Source organism: Hyperolius riggenbachi, chromosome 1, assembly GCF_040937935.1.
Source record: "Hyperolius riggenbachi isolate aHypRig1 chromosome 1, aHypRig1.pri, whole genome shotgun sequence".
Taxonomy (NCBI): Eukaryota; Metazoa; Chordata; class Amphibia; order Anura; family Hyperoliidae; genus Hyperolius; species Hyperolius riggenbachi.
In genome coordinates, this window is record NC_090646.1 from 443744552 (window position 1) to 443763103 (window position 18552).

Genomic DNA, 18552 nt, shown 5'->3' on the forward strand with positions numbered 1-18552 from the left:
ATCCTCCGCACCTCTATTTGACTGCATGTGCTTGATAAGTATCTCTTTGTTTGTATCTACAATTTTTATTGCTGCATGGAAGTACTTTTTAAGAAAACCTATTAAAAGTTGAGTTTTACTGTTGTGATGAGCTGCTCCTGGAAACCTCTTTTTCTCTTAGCAATGTTGTATGAACTATATATTATTCTGGATGTTGCACCATCATTCTTAATGTTTTTCCAGCTGATATATATTGTGCACTCGCTACACCCAACCCCCCTACTATATTGAACATGTATAAAAAAAGCTTGTAAGAGCATGCTAGCAGCAGCTAGGCCTCCCATTATCACTTCTGTGATGTGGCGCCTGAGCTTTCTTTCCCCTTCCTCCCTTGTTGGCTGGAGAGGAGGCTTGGCTGTAACAGCCATACAGCCTGGTATATCAAGTGGTGGGGGTGACTGACAAGGCAGGTTGGAGCACAGTGATGTAAGTGTGACATGGAGCTTCCTGTGATTCGATAAAGAGGGAATTTGGGAGATGGCAGAGTTGGGACAGCACCAATTGGAGCCAAAGTAGCTGTAAGTGTTTTATCTCCATGGCTGTCTATGGCTCCTCAGAGGTAAGTATAGGGAGCTGGGGTACACAGTCAGTTTAGTAAGAAGGGGAGAGAGGAAACAAAGGAAGGAAAAAATCTGAGAAATGGGCTCTTACCAAATACGGGTTAGCCCTCTTCTCCACTTGAGCGCATAGGGAATTGTACATATCGAGACAACGCACAAAACTTCTGATTTTTCAGCAATGCAATTGCGATTCCATTTATTACAATGATTGGAAATTGCATTTGCGGTAATTTGTCAGCAAACGCGCTGCAACCCAAGGATGGAAACATCACACGGTGCAGTCTGTGCACTTCTGATGTCCCCCGGGTTGTATTGCAACAAATCATGGCAAAAAAATGCAAGTGTATGTAAGCGACCCAAATGTTTGCAATTGATTTGATGTTTATTTTGCTAAAAACCAACTTAATTATTTTTAAAAAATCAGAGCTTCAGTTAATTGAGGTTGATCTAAATACTGACTGAAATGTGTTTAGGAAAAGCCAATATATTAACAATGGAGTAGGAGCAGCAGAGGATAATTGGCTGCATAGTTTTGTACTACATTAATCAGTATAAAGCTAGTTGTAGCATTCAATCAATTATCAAACATATTTTTACTAAAACGGAGTGGTGCAAGGTATCCAAACTGTCCATATTCGTCAACTGATTCCCGATCACGAAACTCTTGAATGTTTGTGGATCAGGTGAACGTCAACTAGTGTATGACTATACACAAACAACACACAGCGCTTAGGATAATCAACCAATACCAATATGGTTTACCAAAATTAAATTGAATATGTATATAGTGTATGACTAGCTTAACATAATTATTAAGGGTCCTTTTCCACTAGCCATGTTTTAATGTGATTTTCAGATAAGGCTTGATATACCCATAGTAATGGCAGTGCCCTTTTTCCACTGGTGCAAATTGATTTTCACCCAAATGCAAACGTAGTGTATGCTGCATTTTTCCTGCATTCAAGTGAAGTCAATAGGAGTGCAAGATGTGGTGCTATGTTATTTTCTTGCAATTCACCAATCTCCATTTTTTCCACCGCCAAAAATTGTGAACACAGTCAGATACTGAAACCTGCCAGAACATGCAATAGTCACATTGCAACGTTCGCTGTGTGAATAGAGAATTACCATCACATTTCAATCTCATTTCTCAGTGGAAAAGAGCCCCTAAAGTGTATCTATGGGGGACAAAAAACTGCCTCAGTAGAGGTAAGCCTTTGTATAATCTAGAGGCTTCCCCTGTTCCCCTCGCCTCCACTGATCCAGCGTCGAGACCCTCTGAACCTATTTGACAAAAGTTTGTTGACGAGTGCACGTAACTGTACTCCCGCGTACATCAAAAAAGGGCGTCGGGAAAAAAGGGCGCGTGGTGTAAACGATAAACAGTATTATCGTTTATAGAAATATTGTGTAGAATTTCGTTTACAAATAGTGTTTTAAGAATTTATAAATCACTAAATAATGTGTATGAGATCGGCAATTCTTAAAACGTTAATCTTCCCTGTTTGTAAACTGAAACTTATATTTACGTTTGTTAAAAACCCTTCCTGTACCTATCCCTAACCCCTAGACCCCCTGTTGGTGCCTAAACCTAAGACCCCCCAGTTGGTGCCTAAACCTAAGACCCCCCTATTGGTGCCTAAACCTAAGACCCCCCTGTTGGTGCCTAAACCTAAGACCCCCCAGCTGGTGCCTAAACCTAAGACCCCCCTATTGGTGCCTAAACCTAAGACCTCCCTGTTGGTGCCTAAACCTAAGACCCCCCTATTGGTGCCTAAACCTAAGACCCCCCTGTTGGTACCTAAACCTAAGACCCCCCCAGTTGGTGCCTAAACCTAAGACCCCCCAGTTGGTGCCTAAACCTAAGACCCCCCTGTTGGTGCCTAAACCTAAGACCCCCCAGTTGGTGCCTAAACCTAAGACCCCCTGGTGGTGCCTAATCCTAAGACCCCCTATGGATAATAATGTTTTACAGACATTAATAAATAAAAAATGTAAATAAAAAAAATGTAAATAATTTTTTTGGGTGGATAATAATGTTTTAGAAATAGTGATTTAGTATCTTTATAAACGTTATTCGTCACGGGCTCATTTTGTAAAGTTAAATCATCACAAACATAGTTATAAATCCTTAAAAATCTCCGGGCGGCGTTTGTTAAAACGTTAATAATCTCCAGCGCCTTTTTTCCCCTGTTCGGCGCCCATTAAACGATATTTATAATGGGAGTGAATGGGGCGCCCTTTTTGTCCACTTGTCTCATGCGCCCAAATCTGCTGCTTCCGTACTCCCATCCATGAACAAGCACAGATGCACTGCACAGGCACAGGACACCTCATTCCTACGCAGTAGCACGTAGGTTTGGGGGGAAATGCTGTACCCAAGCGACTCTGTTCTACTGCACAGACACTAGGCGTCCTTCATAGGCATAAGGTATCCTGAATAGTGCACCTATGCGCATTCACAGATGGGGCCTAGCCGCAAACTTACAGAGGCCCAGCGGTGGTCTTGAGAAGGACATAGAAAGCCTCTGAAGGATCCAGGGGTTCCCTCAACTGAGGTAAGTATCTGATTTTGTTTTTCTTTATGTCGAAAATTTGCTTTAAAAGATGTGAAGTTGTCTGTTTCATTTGAATTATATAACACGAGCCATGTAGGTACACTGGGGTTACAAAGCACAAGCCTTGCAGATACACTGAGGTTACAGAGCACAAGCCACGCAAGGACACTGAGGTTACAGAGCACAAGCCACGCAAGGACACTGAGGTTACAGAGCACAAGCCACGCAGGTACACTGAGGTTACAGAGCACAAGCCACACAGGTACACTGAGGTTACAGAGCACAAGCCACACAGGTACACTGAGGTTACAGAGCACAAGCCTTGCAGATACACTGAGGTTACAGAGCACAAACCACGCAGGTACATTGAGGTTACAGAGCACAAGCCACGCAGGTACACTGAGGTTACAGAGCACAAGCCACGCAGGTACACTGAGGTTACAGAGCACAAGCCACGCAGGTACACTGAGGTTACAGAGCACAAGCCACGCAGGTACACTGAGGTTACAGAGCACAAGCCACGCAGGTACACTGAGGTTACAGAGCACAAGCCACGCAGGTACACTGAGGTTACAGAGCACAAGCCACGCAGGTACACTGAGGTTACAGAGCACAAGCCACACAGGTACACTGAGGTTACAGAGCACAAGCCACGCAGGTACACTGAAGTTACAGAGCACAAGCCACACAGGTACACTGAGGTTACAGAGCACAAGCCACGCAGGTACACTGAAGTTACAGAGCACAAGCCACACAGGTACACTGAGGTTACAGAGCACAAGCCACACAGGTACACTGAGGTTACAGAGCACAAGCCTTGCAGATACACTGAGGTTACAGAGCACAAGCCACGCAGGTACACTGAGGTTACAGAGCACAAGCCACGCAGGTACACTGAGGTTACAGAGCACAAGCCACGCAGGTACACTGAGGTTACAGAGCACAAGCCACGCAGGTACACTGAGGTTACAGAGCACAAGCCACGCAGGTACACTGAGGTTACAGAGCACAAGCCACGCAGGTACACTGAGGTTACAGAGCACAAGCCACGCAGGTACACTGAGGTTACAGAGCACAAGCCACGCAGGTACACTGAGGTTACAGAGCACAAGCCACGCAGGTACACTGAAGTTACAGAGCAAAAGCCACACAGGTACACTGAGGTTACAGAGCACAAGCCACGCAGGTACACTGAGGTTACAGAGCACAAGCCACGCAGGTACACTGAGGTTACAGAGCACAAGCCGCGCAGGTACACTGAAGTTACAGAGCACAAGCCACACAGGTACACTGAAGTTACAGAGCACAAGCCACACAGGTACACTGAGGTTACAGAGCACAAGCCTTGCAGATACACTGAGGTTACAGAGCACAAGCCACGCAGGTACACTGAGGTTACAGAGCACAAGCCACGCAGGTACACTGAGGTTACAGAGCACAAGCCGCGCAGGTACACTGAAGTTACAGAGCACAAGCCACACAGGTACACTGAGGTTACAGAGCACAAGCCTTGCAGATACACTGAGGTTACAGAGCACAAGCCACGCAGGTACACTGGGGTTACATAGCACAAGTTACACAGGTACACTGGGGGTACATAGCACAAGCCACACAGGTACACTGGGGTTACAGAGCACAAGCCACGCAGATACACTGAGGTTACAGAGCACAAGCCACGCAGGTACACTGAGGTTACAGAGCACAAGCCGCGCAGGTACACTGAAGTTACAGAGCACAAGCCACACAGGTACACTGAGGTTACAGAGCACAAGCCTTGCAGATACACTGAGGTTACAGAGCACAAGCCACGCAGGTACACTGGGGTTACATAGCACAAGTTACACAGGTACACTGGGGATACATAGCACAAGCCACGCAGATACACTGAGGTTACAGAGCACAAGCCACGCAGGTATACTGGGGCTACATAACACAAGCCTCCCACATACACTGGAGTTACATAGCATAAGCCATGCAGGTACACTGGGGTTACATAGCACAAGCCAAAATGTATCTGAAACAATTTGGATGTCTACACACAATGCAATTTCTTATTAGATCTAGCTAATAGATCCGTCTATCTGATGGAAAATTGTACCGTGTAGATTAGGCTTTAAAGAGGTTTCCTATTCTGTGGTCTATTTAGAAAGAGTCACGGAGATTTGGCCTAATGTACCTGTGCTAGTAGCATAATACAAAAGTTTTCAGATGCACAGCTCAATTAAACTGTGTTTAGACCTAAGAAAAATTATGATCCGACTTTTATCTTTAGTCTACTGTACTAAGTGATGGTGCAGTGCGGCCAATTGCTAATCCTTTGAACCAGATTGGCTGCAGAGGAGGGGGTGTACCTATACAGACATCAGACAGTCACCTGATTTCATCATAAATGATTGTTTTGAATAACATCTATTCTCTGTATGATGATTAATGTATTGCAGGTTCCATAATTGATTGTTGGGTTCTCGTGGGGCATAACTGCATGGGAAATGCAATTATGGTGGTTTCCAATACTTTCAAAGGAAAATTTCGCTTTAAATGATCCAAGTTTTTAAGCACACATACTAAAATAGAGTCCTATTATAACTCTAGAACCCTCTTTATGATATGTAAATAATTAATAAACCAACTTATACGTTAATACCTATACATAAACATAAAGATGACATCATGTAAAGCATATCCATAAGCACTCACCTGAGAGGGAGGCGGATAGCAATATAGCGGTCAGCAGCGATTGCAAGAAGACTGAAGATGGAGCTTTGCGTCAGAACCAAAACAAAACAGGCAATAAAGAGGCAGGCATGAAAAGTGGCACAGAATCCAGTGCTAATAGCGACAGCAAATGGAATGGCAAGGACACCCACTGCAATATCTGCCGCAGCTAAGGACACTACAAAATAATTGGTGGCGTTTTGAAGGTTACTGTTAATGCAGACAGCCCAGCACACCAAGACGTTGCCAAGGATAGCCAAAATGGCAATGACTACTTCCAGGACTATGTAAATCAGGTCTACTATGTATGTATTGTTCTCCTCTGTTACCATGGTGATGCTGACCTGCGGTAAAAAAGTGTTGCAGCCTCATTGGTCATTGCTGTAGTAGTCCTCTAAGTGGTATACAGGAGGTCCTCTTGGTGTGTTTTTTTTTAAGATGTTCCCAACATTCATATATATTTTGGAGCTCTGAAAGCTACTTGTATCTTCTTTGATTTCTTATTTACAAATCCCCCATTCTGGTATGGAATACGTTTTCAGTTCCAAATCCTGTCAGAAAGGTACAGATAAACACAGCCATGAACATCACAATGAAATACACCAATGGTAGGACACTGAATCCTACAAGCACACATATTATAAAATGCTGCTAAAAGTACATAAACTGATGGTTTTGACAGTTTTAGCTCCAGGAATGGCTATGTGCCTGATGCTATATAAGACATTTAAAACAAGAAGTTCCCCAGTTACGTATTCCATATATACACTTTCAGCAGACTTACAAGCAGTTTATCAGCACACAACAGCACTTAAACGCCCCCAGTCCAATGACAGGTGCACAACACAGATACACTATGAGTAAGCAGCCTCCTGCAACTCACGCCAAAACATCTCTCTGTCTGAGGCACAGAGCACAGCAGTGTCCTCACTGACACGCCCAAATATTATCCTTCACACCACACAGCCATACTGACACACAAATATCAATATCAGGACATAAACAACCAAATGGTACATATCCGGGGGAGTCAGCATGCCTGTTTCAAAATGTTTATTGAACTATTTTTTAAATAACAAGAATAAACAGCAGTACTAGGGTGTACATAAGTAATGACTACAGCAGTGGCTTCTTATACTGGAGGGATATTTGATATTTTTTTATTTAAAAAATTGTAACATATATAAACAAGACTGAATAAGTATTTTACCTCATTAAAAGTGTAAAGAATATCTGAAATGCATTTATACAGTATTATGGATATGTACAACTAATATATACGTATGTGTCAAGGGGTACTAAAGTACCCCTTGAGGTGATATTACCCTTACATGGTTGTACTTAGAAAACACCATCTTAGTGAAGAGGTAGATACATGCTAAAATAATGTTCAGAAACCCTTGTTTATAGTACTGAAACATATTTTCCTAAACATCACTCTAGAATATAAACTGAACTACACATCTATATGCTTACCTGCACATAACTGTCACCGTAAATAATAATAATAGGCATAATAATTAGGCAATGTAAGTCCCTGCATATAGGTGTCTACACTACAACACAGGTCTGCCCAAACAACACAAGCTCACTTTCACAACAGCCCTAGACATTAATTATTAGGAACTAATCATTACTGGCAGATTATCAGCTATAAAGTACTTCACAGCTTGTAACATAAAAGCATATTCTGCTTGTGCATGCATATATGTGATCTGAGACATATCCATGCGCTTTGAGTCCTATGGGAGAAAAGCGCTTTACAAATCGTATTGTATTGTATAATCCTCTATCTTTGTATAATGCTTGCCATAGGACTCTGAAGGTCCATAGCCATGGCAGGATTTTTCGTGCGATTTTACACAACGAATGTGTGTTTTGTGCAATATCACGTAACATTGTTTAATGCATGAAAACTTATTGTTAAGGTGCCTATACATCAAGCGATGAAAGGGCAGGTTTGACCAAGAGACAAATCTCTCTCTGATCGAATCTGATTAGAGAGAGATCTGCCGGCTATCCTTACACCACAGGCCGATTCCCAATCGATTTCAGCATCGCTACTGCCTCCAGTGTATAAATGTGCACCCATGTGTGCATTCATACATTATTTGTCACACACGCGTGGCACGTGTGTAACGTCACACAAGCTCTGGAGACGGATGGGCACCGCGCAGTGGGCGACATAGGGACAGTAATGTATAAATGCACAAACGGCTGGAAAATGTATACACTAGGCTAGGGGTTACAGCGCTGGGGGTTTTCTCACTCGACCAATTATCTCTTGCTGTTACTGCCGCGCACTCGATCTACCACAGCAGCCCGACATCTTGCAGCATGTTTGATCTACACATGTGACCAATGTTGGCACCAGATTGGTTGCATCAGCGATTAGGCATAACAATTATCGAATCAAATGGTCGATCGGCCGCCAAGTCGAGAGATGTATGGCCATAACTCAGTACTTACAAGTTAACGTTAATAGACAATTAAGGTCATAGGCTATCTATATCGCTTGTTTGTTTTGCCTTAGCTAGCTATCCTAAAACAATGACTTTACCACACCTCCATTTAAACCCTCTTGTCTCTCACAAGGTGATACGCTTCCAGTCCTATAAATAGATAATAATATGTAACATGCACCAGAGAATGAAATATAATCAATCAAATCAAATCTTGAATATATGGTCTTAGGTTTATTACTATTCATTAAAATAATTTAAGATCCCTATATGTGCTATAGAACGCCATGCAAACCTCTCTTTCGATCTTTAGATTGTAAGCCTCTGGCAGAACCATCCCCACTAGTGTTTCCAGCTTGATCATGCAACCTCACCTATTTTTACCAAACACATTAAACTTTAAATGTATCTATTGTGCAGCGCTACATAACATTTTGACGCTTTATAATTACAACAAATGATAATAAATGTTGTATCTAATCAGCAAAATGCCAGAGTCTTCATTTGCATTTGATAAAAGTTTTACAATAAATGATAATAAATGTTGTATCTAATCAGCAAAATGCCAGTCTTCATTTGCATTTGATAAAAGATTTACAATAAATGATAATAAATGTATCTAATCAGCAAAATGCCAGTCTTCATTTGCATTTGGATAAAAGTTTCCTGGTAACATTTTGCACCTGTAGTATGGTGTTAGTGCTGTATATGCAGCCCTAGGGATGCTGTGCCTGTGTCATGTATGGAGCTATGTGATAACAAGCAGTGTCTCACCTGCTGATGTGGATGGCTTTGCAATATCCCCGCAGAGCTGTGTAACGATCAGTCCCATGCACTGACTTGCCTTCTGTGCTGTGCTTGCCTTCCTAAACTGGTGTGTGTCTCTCCTCCTCCTCCTTCCCTCACCCTCCCGCCCCCTCTTGTGTGACATTGTCTCTCCTAGCAGTCTCACACACCTCTTGTTTCTCACACATACCCAAAGCATTTCCCATTATTGTAAAAATACTAGGCTTCCTTCGAAACAAAGTGCACTTCTCTGTGAAACTCACAGAGCCTATTCCATCCCCCTACCCCCAACACACAGACAGTGATATAAGACAGTGTGACTATAAAGTCTGTACTTCAGTGCCAAACAGGGCACTACTGTTGTAGATCAAAATAATAACCAGTCATAGCATGTAGTACCTTTTAATAACTAACTATAGTTGAGATAGCTGCACACTTTCACAGTACAAGTCCCTTCATCTGGCAGATCGCCTTGCAACTGCAGTTATTTCCAGAACAGTTAGTTATTTATCACCTTTTATGTAGCTGTGTTAATATATTCCACATAAAAAAAAAATCAGCACTTTGTCCTAACAAAGTATCTTACATATCTCCCACTCTGCCTTGATTGCTGCACCAGATTAAGAATGTTAACAGCAGGTGAAATATGGATTGTTTTTTATGACCAATTAGATCTGCCAGACATCTATTGCCTCCAGCATGCCCAGTTGAGCAACTTTGTATCCATGTCTGGCAATTTATGAAGAGGGTGATGTGTCATGTTGGAAAACCTCCACCGAGTGGATGGGAGGAGAAGCAGAGAGGAATCACAGGCTGTGCAGCATTGTTCCGCAAGGTGGTATATCCATCACTACTACACAATCAGTTTTCGATCATGGAGTGATCAGTCACTTGCTGCATTATGGTCTTATTGACCCTTAGCTAGCATAACCGTCCACCAGCACAGATGCAGTGTGGCATGTTTACATCTACGGATGGTCAGAAAAGGCGATTTCTGAATCCGCAATCCATAATTTGGGCACGGAGATACCCGCTAATAGTTACCGATATTCTACTATTGGGCAGTGCTAATTTCAATCAGAGCTGGGACAAGGTCCTCCAACACCCAAGGCTAAGACACCAAAGTGTGTCCCTCCGTCACATCCACATCCAGCCGTCACACACTGATTGATATTAGAATAAGATTGGCCCCAGGGCGCCCTACACCTTAATCTCTAGTTATCTGGCTTGCAGTCACTGGCATGTATCCCCTTTTCTTATGTCTCTCTGCTTCAAACACAATAGGGGAATAATAGCTGTGAGTTGTACACCCCCTCCTACACTGCGCCCTGAGGCTGGAGCCTCTCTTGCCTCTGCCTTGGCCTGGCCCTGATTTCAATAGTAAAATATCTGTAAATTTTGCCAAACCTAACCCTATTCTCACACAAGCCTTCCCTCTACCAATGCCTGACTACCACTGCAAAATCCACAGATACTTGTGTTGCCTTCGCCGCAAAATACTCCCTCCTCTCTGCTATTTTTCAGGTGCTGCCTGACCAATCCCAATATGTTCCAAATTGCACCGCAATTCCCATAAGACTCAACTCTCTTAAGATGTTATATCCAACAGGCATGTGCAGAGAGGGTGGACTAATCCCAATATGTATCAGTAGCTCCATGAAGCTGCCCCCCCCCCCCCCCCCCCAACCCCAATAAGCACAAATAAAAATTCCCTCATGTTTGGTTAGTGCTACATTTGAGCCCATTTGTGCTGCAGAAATTATTTACTGCTTTCGTTTTGAGGACAATAGCTTTTACTTTTTTCCAGACAATTACATCACCCAGCCTCCGAAGAACAGCCCTACAGGCATGAAACTGGTATAGTTAGATAAGATAGGCGTACAGGTAATTAAAGCATTGGGAAATTTGGGCGCAGGGCAAAGCCAAAAAACGTCTCACCCTGCTCCTGCAAAAGTCCCGGCGGCGTTAATTGCCATTTCCTCTCCAGGCTGCAGTGAACTCAGGGGCAGGCCCGGATTTACCTCACAGGAGCCTATAGGCACAGATGTCCTGGCACCTTAGATTCCCCTCTCTATGAACCTACAAACCCCCCGCTGAACCGCACCGCAAGTGTTTTGACTGACCCAGCTGTCACTTCTCCCTCACTTCCCTTGCCCATCATAGGTAGCTATGGATGTCCCTTAGTATTAGCCGGCCAGAAGTTCCCTCAACAATAAGTAGCTAGAGGTGCCCCCAAGTATTATGATGGCTAGAGTAACCTCAGTGCTAAGAAGCTAGAGGTGCTCCTGATTAGAGGGAGATCTCATCAGTGGAAAGCAGAAAGCATTTACTTACATTCTCCCTTACACTCTCATCAGGACTCTGCATAGGGAAGGAGGGAGGGAGGCGCTCAAGGAAGGTAGTGAAACCGCCTTTCCATCATCAGGCGCCTGTAGGCATGTGCCTACAGTGCCTTATGGTAAATCAGGTCCTCCTCAGGGGTAAGATGTAATTCAGCTGCCAGTTTTGCTGGTTGCCAAATTACACTGTTTTTATAGTAATTTGCGCTCTGTCAGAGTGTATTGGGCACCAGAGTGTTCCATATTTGGCTGAGAACACACTAGGCAGTATACGGGAAAAGTAGAATTTTGCTGCATATGCGTTTGTGCATTTTTAGTGCGTTTTACTTGCGTTTTGTGTGCATTTGCGTTTTGCGTTTTCCCCGCACATTCATTTTTCTTGCAGTTTACATGCTTTTTAATGCGTTTGCAATTCGCGTATATAAATTGCATATGCATTTTGTATGCGTTTTGCATGCTTTTTTTCATGCGTTTTATGCAAATCACTAGGAAGTCAACAGGAAGCGGAAATACATCATCAAACAAGTTTTTTGGGTTTTTTTTTTAAATATGCATATAAAAACGTATACAAAACGCAATACCTCTGCGTCACCATTGACTTGCATTATGTGCGTTTTCGCTGCATTTTCCGCAATACTAGCGTTTCTGCCTAGTGTGTTCCCTGCCTTAAAGTGTAAAGACAAAGGCCCGTATGCAATTCATTTTTTCACCTGAGTTTTCTTCTAGGTGATATTTTCAGAACTTACCTTTTAAACCACCAGCAAGCAACAACAAAATACTCAAAATAATTTTGGCAGTACTTTTTCACCAACTTTTCATACTTTTTGATTTGCAAAGTGCTGTAAAATTAAACACAAGATGAAAAAAAATATCTCTTAGGAGAAAACTCAGGAGGAAAAGTTAATTGCATATTTTCCCTTTGATATGGGGGGGGGATTGATGCGTTTCACAAGCGTTTTTTTACTAAATAAATATGATGCTCTGTTTTTCTCTATTCAAAAGGGGAAAATACTTACAAAAAAAAATGCAAACTTATGAAAAACACACCATGGCAGAAAACTCGTGGTTTTCCGCACACACAAGTGTGCTCCAAGACTGAACGGCGGAACAGGGAGTAATAGTGTATAAATCTCCACACTTTATTCAATCAGATCATGGCAGGGAGTGGATTTAACAGCTTGATGCTGGAGAAGGTGGAAAAGCAGCAGTGATGTAACACTGTACTGATATGGTGACCTTGCAGTACAGTGCGGTGACATTAATCTGCTTATATTCCTCGACAGTCCGGAAGAAACAGCACACAGCTCATCGCTTTAACCTATAAATAAATACTACCACTTGATTTTAGTGAATGGGAGTTTTTCCTACACCTGAAGCCTTATGAAGTAGATCACATAATTCGAAGCTATATAGTCACTGGATGGAATACTATTGTCTCCGTTGAATATGACTATGGTAGAGACTAGACTTTATTGCAAGCCATGATGTGAGCATGGAAGTTAGTAGTTCTATGTGAAGAGCTGTATAATACAGTATGTTGGCACTAGATACATACAGGAAATCAAGTTCTATGGCTAAAATGTGAAAATTTCATTTTGAAACATGGACTTTAAAGAGGAACTTTAACCAATGATTGAATGTTAATGTTAAAATTTTCTTGAATACATCATCAGGGGGGTCTGTGTGGCTGATATTGTGGTGAAAGCCTTCCCACAATGTGATGTCATGACCATGGTCCTGACAGTTTGTGGTCTGTGAATCTCATTGCATTGTGGTAAATAACAGCTTTTTCTAACTGCCAAGCAAGCAATATCTCACTCTGTGCATAGAACTCTCAGAAACGAACATTCTGTACAGATCACCTGGCAGAACTAAAGATGTCACCACCAGCGATAAATTTCAGAAGGCAAATCAGGGAGGGGAAAGATTTTACAATGTCAAAAATCACTAGAGCAAAACGGCTAGCGATTTCTAGTGTGAATGGTCCCTAAGGGTTCCCATATATGACTTACTAAACAGCTTACCAGAGTATTAAAATTTCTCAAGGCTTGGCTTATACCTTAACCGGTAGTAGGTCTGACATTGTCAGGAGTACCCAGGTAAACGTAGGTGTCCTAACTCTGGCCCTGTAACATGCATAGTGCAGACATGCAAACATTCATTGCATCAAACCTATCAAGGGATTAGGAGCACACATCCTGACGTCCTCTTCCTCTCCTATGCATGTTAGATGGCCAGAGTTAGGACACCTACGTTTACCTGGATACTTCTGCGCAGTGTAGGTGACTAAGCATAAGAATGCATTCTTCTGTGAACTAAAGCACCATCTACACGATACGATTCTTTGTGCGATTCGATTACGATTCTATTTACGATCCGATTAAATCCACCATGTCCAATCTGGATTCAATTTGATTCAATTCGATTTGCCATTGTTTTGCAATGGCAAATCGAATTGAATCGAATACCGATTGGACATGGCGGATTTAATCGGATCATAAATAGAATCGTAATTGAATCGCACAAAGAATTGTATCGTGTAGATTAGGCTTAAGTCCCCAGCTTTTAACTTAGCTGTAGGGATAACAGTGGTGCCTGGATGAGTGAATCTGGGAATGCATTTGTTTGAGCTTGCGAGTGTGCAAAGGGTTACTGATTTTTGCTAATTTTCTGGCCACACCCCCTTCAGCCCCTCCCTTTCCTTAATAACTTATTTAATGTCCTAACTAGAGGCGATGTGCCTGGATATAAGTTTTTTTTCTGGATAGAACAATGGACTAGATCAGGGGTTCCCAATAGGTCGATCGCTATCTACCGGTAGATCGCGACCGCCTATTTGGTAGATCGCGGCCTCTTGGCCGCGTCCCATCACAATTTGCGGCCGGCAGCTTTCCCATCATATTTTGCTGCCAGCCGCCGGCAAATAGGAAGCGGGGAAGAGAGAGGAGGCGCGGCTGAAGAGGCCATGACGCGACGTCATGGCTGGCTGGCGGCGGCGCCGGGCACACGCACACACGCTGGACGGTTTACGTGGCTGCACAGGACGCAGGCTCCTACTGCGCATGCGGGGCTGCACAACGTGAGGGGCTGCAGTAGCTGACACTACACCGGAGCGCTCCGAGTCCGAGAGGGGAGACCAGACATCGCCGCTGGAGAGAGGTAAGTGATTGAGCACCCATCCTACCTACGCTAATGGCACCTATCCCTACCTACCTACGCTAGAGGCACCTATCCCCACCTACCTACCTATGCTAAAGGGACCCACCTACCTACCTATGCTAAAGGGACCCATCCCCCACCTACCTATACTAAAGGGACCCATCCCCACCTACCTATACTAAAGAGACCCATCCCCCACCTACCTATACTAAAGGGACCCATCCCCCACCTACCTATGCTAATGGCACCCATCCCCACCTACCTATGCTAAAGGGACCCACCCCCACCTACCTATGCTAAAGGGACCCATCCCCACCTACCTATGCTAAAGGGACCCATCCCCACCTACCTATGCTAAAGGGACCCATCCCCACCTACCTACCTATGCTAAAGGGACCCACCCCCACCTACCTACCTATGCTAAAGGCACCCATCCCCACCTACCTATGCTAAAGGGACCCATCCCTACCTACCTACCTATGCTAAAGGCACCTATCTCCACCTACCTACCTATGCTGAAGGGACCCATCCCCACCTACCTACCTATGCTAAAGGGACCCAACCCCACCTACCTACCTATGCTAAAGGGACCCACCCCCACCTACCTACCTATGCTAAAGGGACCCATCCCCACCTACCTATACTAAAGGGACCCATCCCCACCTACCTATACTAAAGGCACCCATCCCCACCTACCTATGCTAAAGGGACCTATCCCTACCTACCTACCTATGCTAAAGGCACCTATCCCTACCTACCTATGCTAAAGGCACCTATCCCTACCTACCTATGCTAAAGGCACCTATCCCTACCTACCTATGCTAAAGGGACCTATCCCCACCTACCTATGCTGAAGGCACCTATCCCCACCTACCTATGCTAAAGGGACCTATCCCCACCTACCTATGCTGAAGGCACCTATCCCCACCTACCTATGCTGAAGGCACCCATCCCCACCTACCTATGCTAAAGGGACCCATCCCTACCTACCTACCTATGCTAAAGGCACCTATCTCCACCTACCTACCTATGCTGAAGGGACCCATCCCCACCTACCTACCTATGCTAAAGGGACCCAACCCCACCTACCTACCTATGCTAAAGGGACCCACCCCCACCTACCTACCTATGCTAAAGGGACCCATCCCCACCTACCTATACTAAAGGGACCCATCCCCACCTACCTATACTAAAGGCACCCATCCCCACCTACCTATGCTAAAGGGACCTATCCCTACCTACCTACCTATGCTAAAGGCACCTATCCCTACCTACCTATGCTAAAGGCACCTATCCCTACCTACCTATGCTAAAGGCACCTATCCCTACCTACCTATGCTAAAGGGACCTATCCCCACCTACCTATGCTGAAGGCACCTATCCCCACCTACCTATGCTAAAGGGACCTATCCCCACCTACCTATGCTGAAGGCACCTATCCCCACCTACCTATGCTGAAGGCACCTATCCCCACCTACCTATGCTAAAGGCACCTGTACCCAGCTACCTTTGCTAAAGGAGCCTATACTTAGCTACCTATACTGGAGGCACTTGTACCTGGGGGCTATTCGCGACCGGGGGGGGGAGGTGTCTGCAACACTTAAATGTTGGTAGATCTCCTGGACTTGGCAAATTTTAAAGTAGCTCGCGAGCCGGAAAAGTGTGGGCACCCCTGGACTAGATTAAATGACTGATATAATGACTTGTTGTTTGAATGTCTATTAGTGTGCAACTAATTTACATTAATTTGTCAACTAAGGCCGTGTTCACATTACAAACGCGGACGGGCACGCACGCGGAACGCAATGCATATGAACGCACGCCATCCGCGTGCAGTGTGAACGGGGCCTAATTGACATTCAAACAACAAGTCGTTTGATCAGTCATTTAATACATTAAGTAGTTTGTACACATGTACGGACCTAATTGTCGTTTGAACGACAGTTAGTCCAACGGATCCGCCAATTGGATCAGTCAAAAATGCTGTTATCAGTCTAACGATCGAACGTACATACGTCCAACTGTCGTCCAAACTACCGGTTTGAACTACAAATCGTTCGGAAAAATCGAACGTGTGTACATACCTTAAAGGGAACCTGAACTGAGTAAAATTGTTTAAAATAAACACATGACGAAGCAGCAAATGAATATTACATACTAACCTCACCGTCAGTTCCTATTGATAAATAGGGATCACTGTATTATTATTATACCAGTTGTTTAATTGATTAAAAAAAAAGAATTATACCAGTTGCTGTCAGTTATATATCAGCCGCTGTCAGTTACAACTGAATGTGGAAGGTAATGTCCATGTTTCCATGTTGGCTCAAGTGGGCAATATTACAGTTTAACAGTGTGCTGGCCGGGACGGATCAGTGAATAATGGAGCACAGCGCCTATGCATAAAAATGGCGCCGCATTAAAAACATACGCTTATCGCTATTTATCATTAGCACTGCATAATAATGGCGCACAGGGGAAAAAAAAGAAAAACGTCACACACTAACGTTATTTATCAATAGTGGCACACACTAACGTTATTTATCAATAGTGCTGTTCATTTGCCAAACAGCCGACGTTATTGCCCACAGTAACGTTATTTATCAATAGCGCCCTACATAAGCCAAACTGCAGACGTTATTTAACTGCAAAACGGTGAATTGATTTAATGTAACACTGTCAAGGTTATGGTTAGGCACCACAGGGGGGGTCTTAGGGTTAGGCACCATCAGGGGGGTCTTAGAGTTAGGCACCACCAGGGAGGTCTTAGGGTTAGGCACCACCAGGGGGGTGGTTAGTGTTAGGCACCACCAGGGGGGTGGTTAGGGTTAGGCATCACCAGGGGGGTCTTAGGGTTAGGCACCACCAGGGGGGGTCTTAGGGTTAGGCACCACCAGGGGGGTCTTAGGGTTAGGCACCACCAGGGGGGTTTAGGGGTTAGGGATAGATACAGAGAGGGTTCTGTGTGTTAACGGTAAATAACAATAAGGCTTTAATGGTAAATAACAATAAGGCTTTAACGTTAAATAGCGATAAGCGGCAAACGGATTAGCGGCAACACCGTGCGCCATTATTCGTAGGCACCATTTTCAGATGGATGCGACCAGGAAGCTGTTATGGTGTAATGGCCATTTTTAAAATGGAAGACAGAGAATTGCATTGATCACAGTGGACAAACAAGACGCAGGAGAGGAGAAGGAGATTGAGGAGTAGACTACACAGGAGTTAAGTATGATGTGTTTATGTTTATTTTGACTTTTAATTTTCAGTTCAGGTTCTCTTTAAGGGGGTGAGGGAGAGCATTAGGAACACACAGGATGATATCAACATCAAGAACACAAAAACTGTCTAAATGGAAAACTACAGGAGGACAATGGCAGAGGTGTTTGGAAGGTAACAGCAAGGGGCACACCGCACAGTCAGGAATAATGCTGGGGCAGAAGGAGTTGGTGAAGGATAGCCTGACACACAGCAAGGATAGGTTCCCAATTTGACCTGGACCTCGAACGGCCAGCGGGAGTGGACAGTGTAGTGTCCCCTCTGATAGTCCATTCGGAGACCAGGGCAAATGCATTTCAAACATAGGCTATATAGAAAATGCATCTGCTTGTCCAGAAAAATCGTGGACAGCACAAAGTGAATACCACTTAGCACATTCCATTCACTGTCAGTTTTTACGATGCAGTAAATGGACAAAAAAAGTGCCCATTTTCCGCTGTAGTGGGAACACACTTTCTTTCTTTCTCGCCTCTGCCTCGGCCCAGACTAGAGATGTCGCGAACCTCCGATTTTCGGTTCGCGAACCGGGTTCGCGAACTTCCGCAGAAGGTTCGGTTCGCAGAAAAATTCGCGAACCGCAATAGACTTCAATGGGGAGGCGAACTTTGAAAAATAGAAAAAATTATGCTGGCCACAAAAGTGATGGAAAAGATGT

The 18552-nt window shown here is 44.0% G+C and overlaps 1 protein-coding gene across 3 annotated transcripts in view; it reads right to left on the bottom strand.

Annotated features, from left to right (window-relative positions):
• ADORA2A (adenosine A2a receptor) overlaps positions 1-18552 on the bottom strand; it is a 58187-nt gene that overhangs the window by 24043 nt on the left and 15592 nt on the right. Inside the window, exons 1-2 of one of the 3 annotated variants that reach the window (XM_068271458.1) lie at positions 9109-9193; positions 5855-6423 (exon numbers count right to left, since the gene is read on the bottom strand). In XM_068271458.1, the coding sequence (XP_068127559.1) occupies positions 5855-6204 (350 nt within the window). In that variant the 5' untranslated portion in view covers positions 6205-6423; positions 9109-9193. Of the gene's footprint in view, positions 1-5854; positions 6424-6533; positions 6557-9108; positions 9194-18552 lie in introns of those variants that run through there. The other 2 variants (XM_068271460.1, XM_068271459.1) reach the window with 2 other exon arrangements.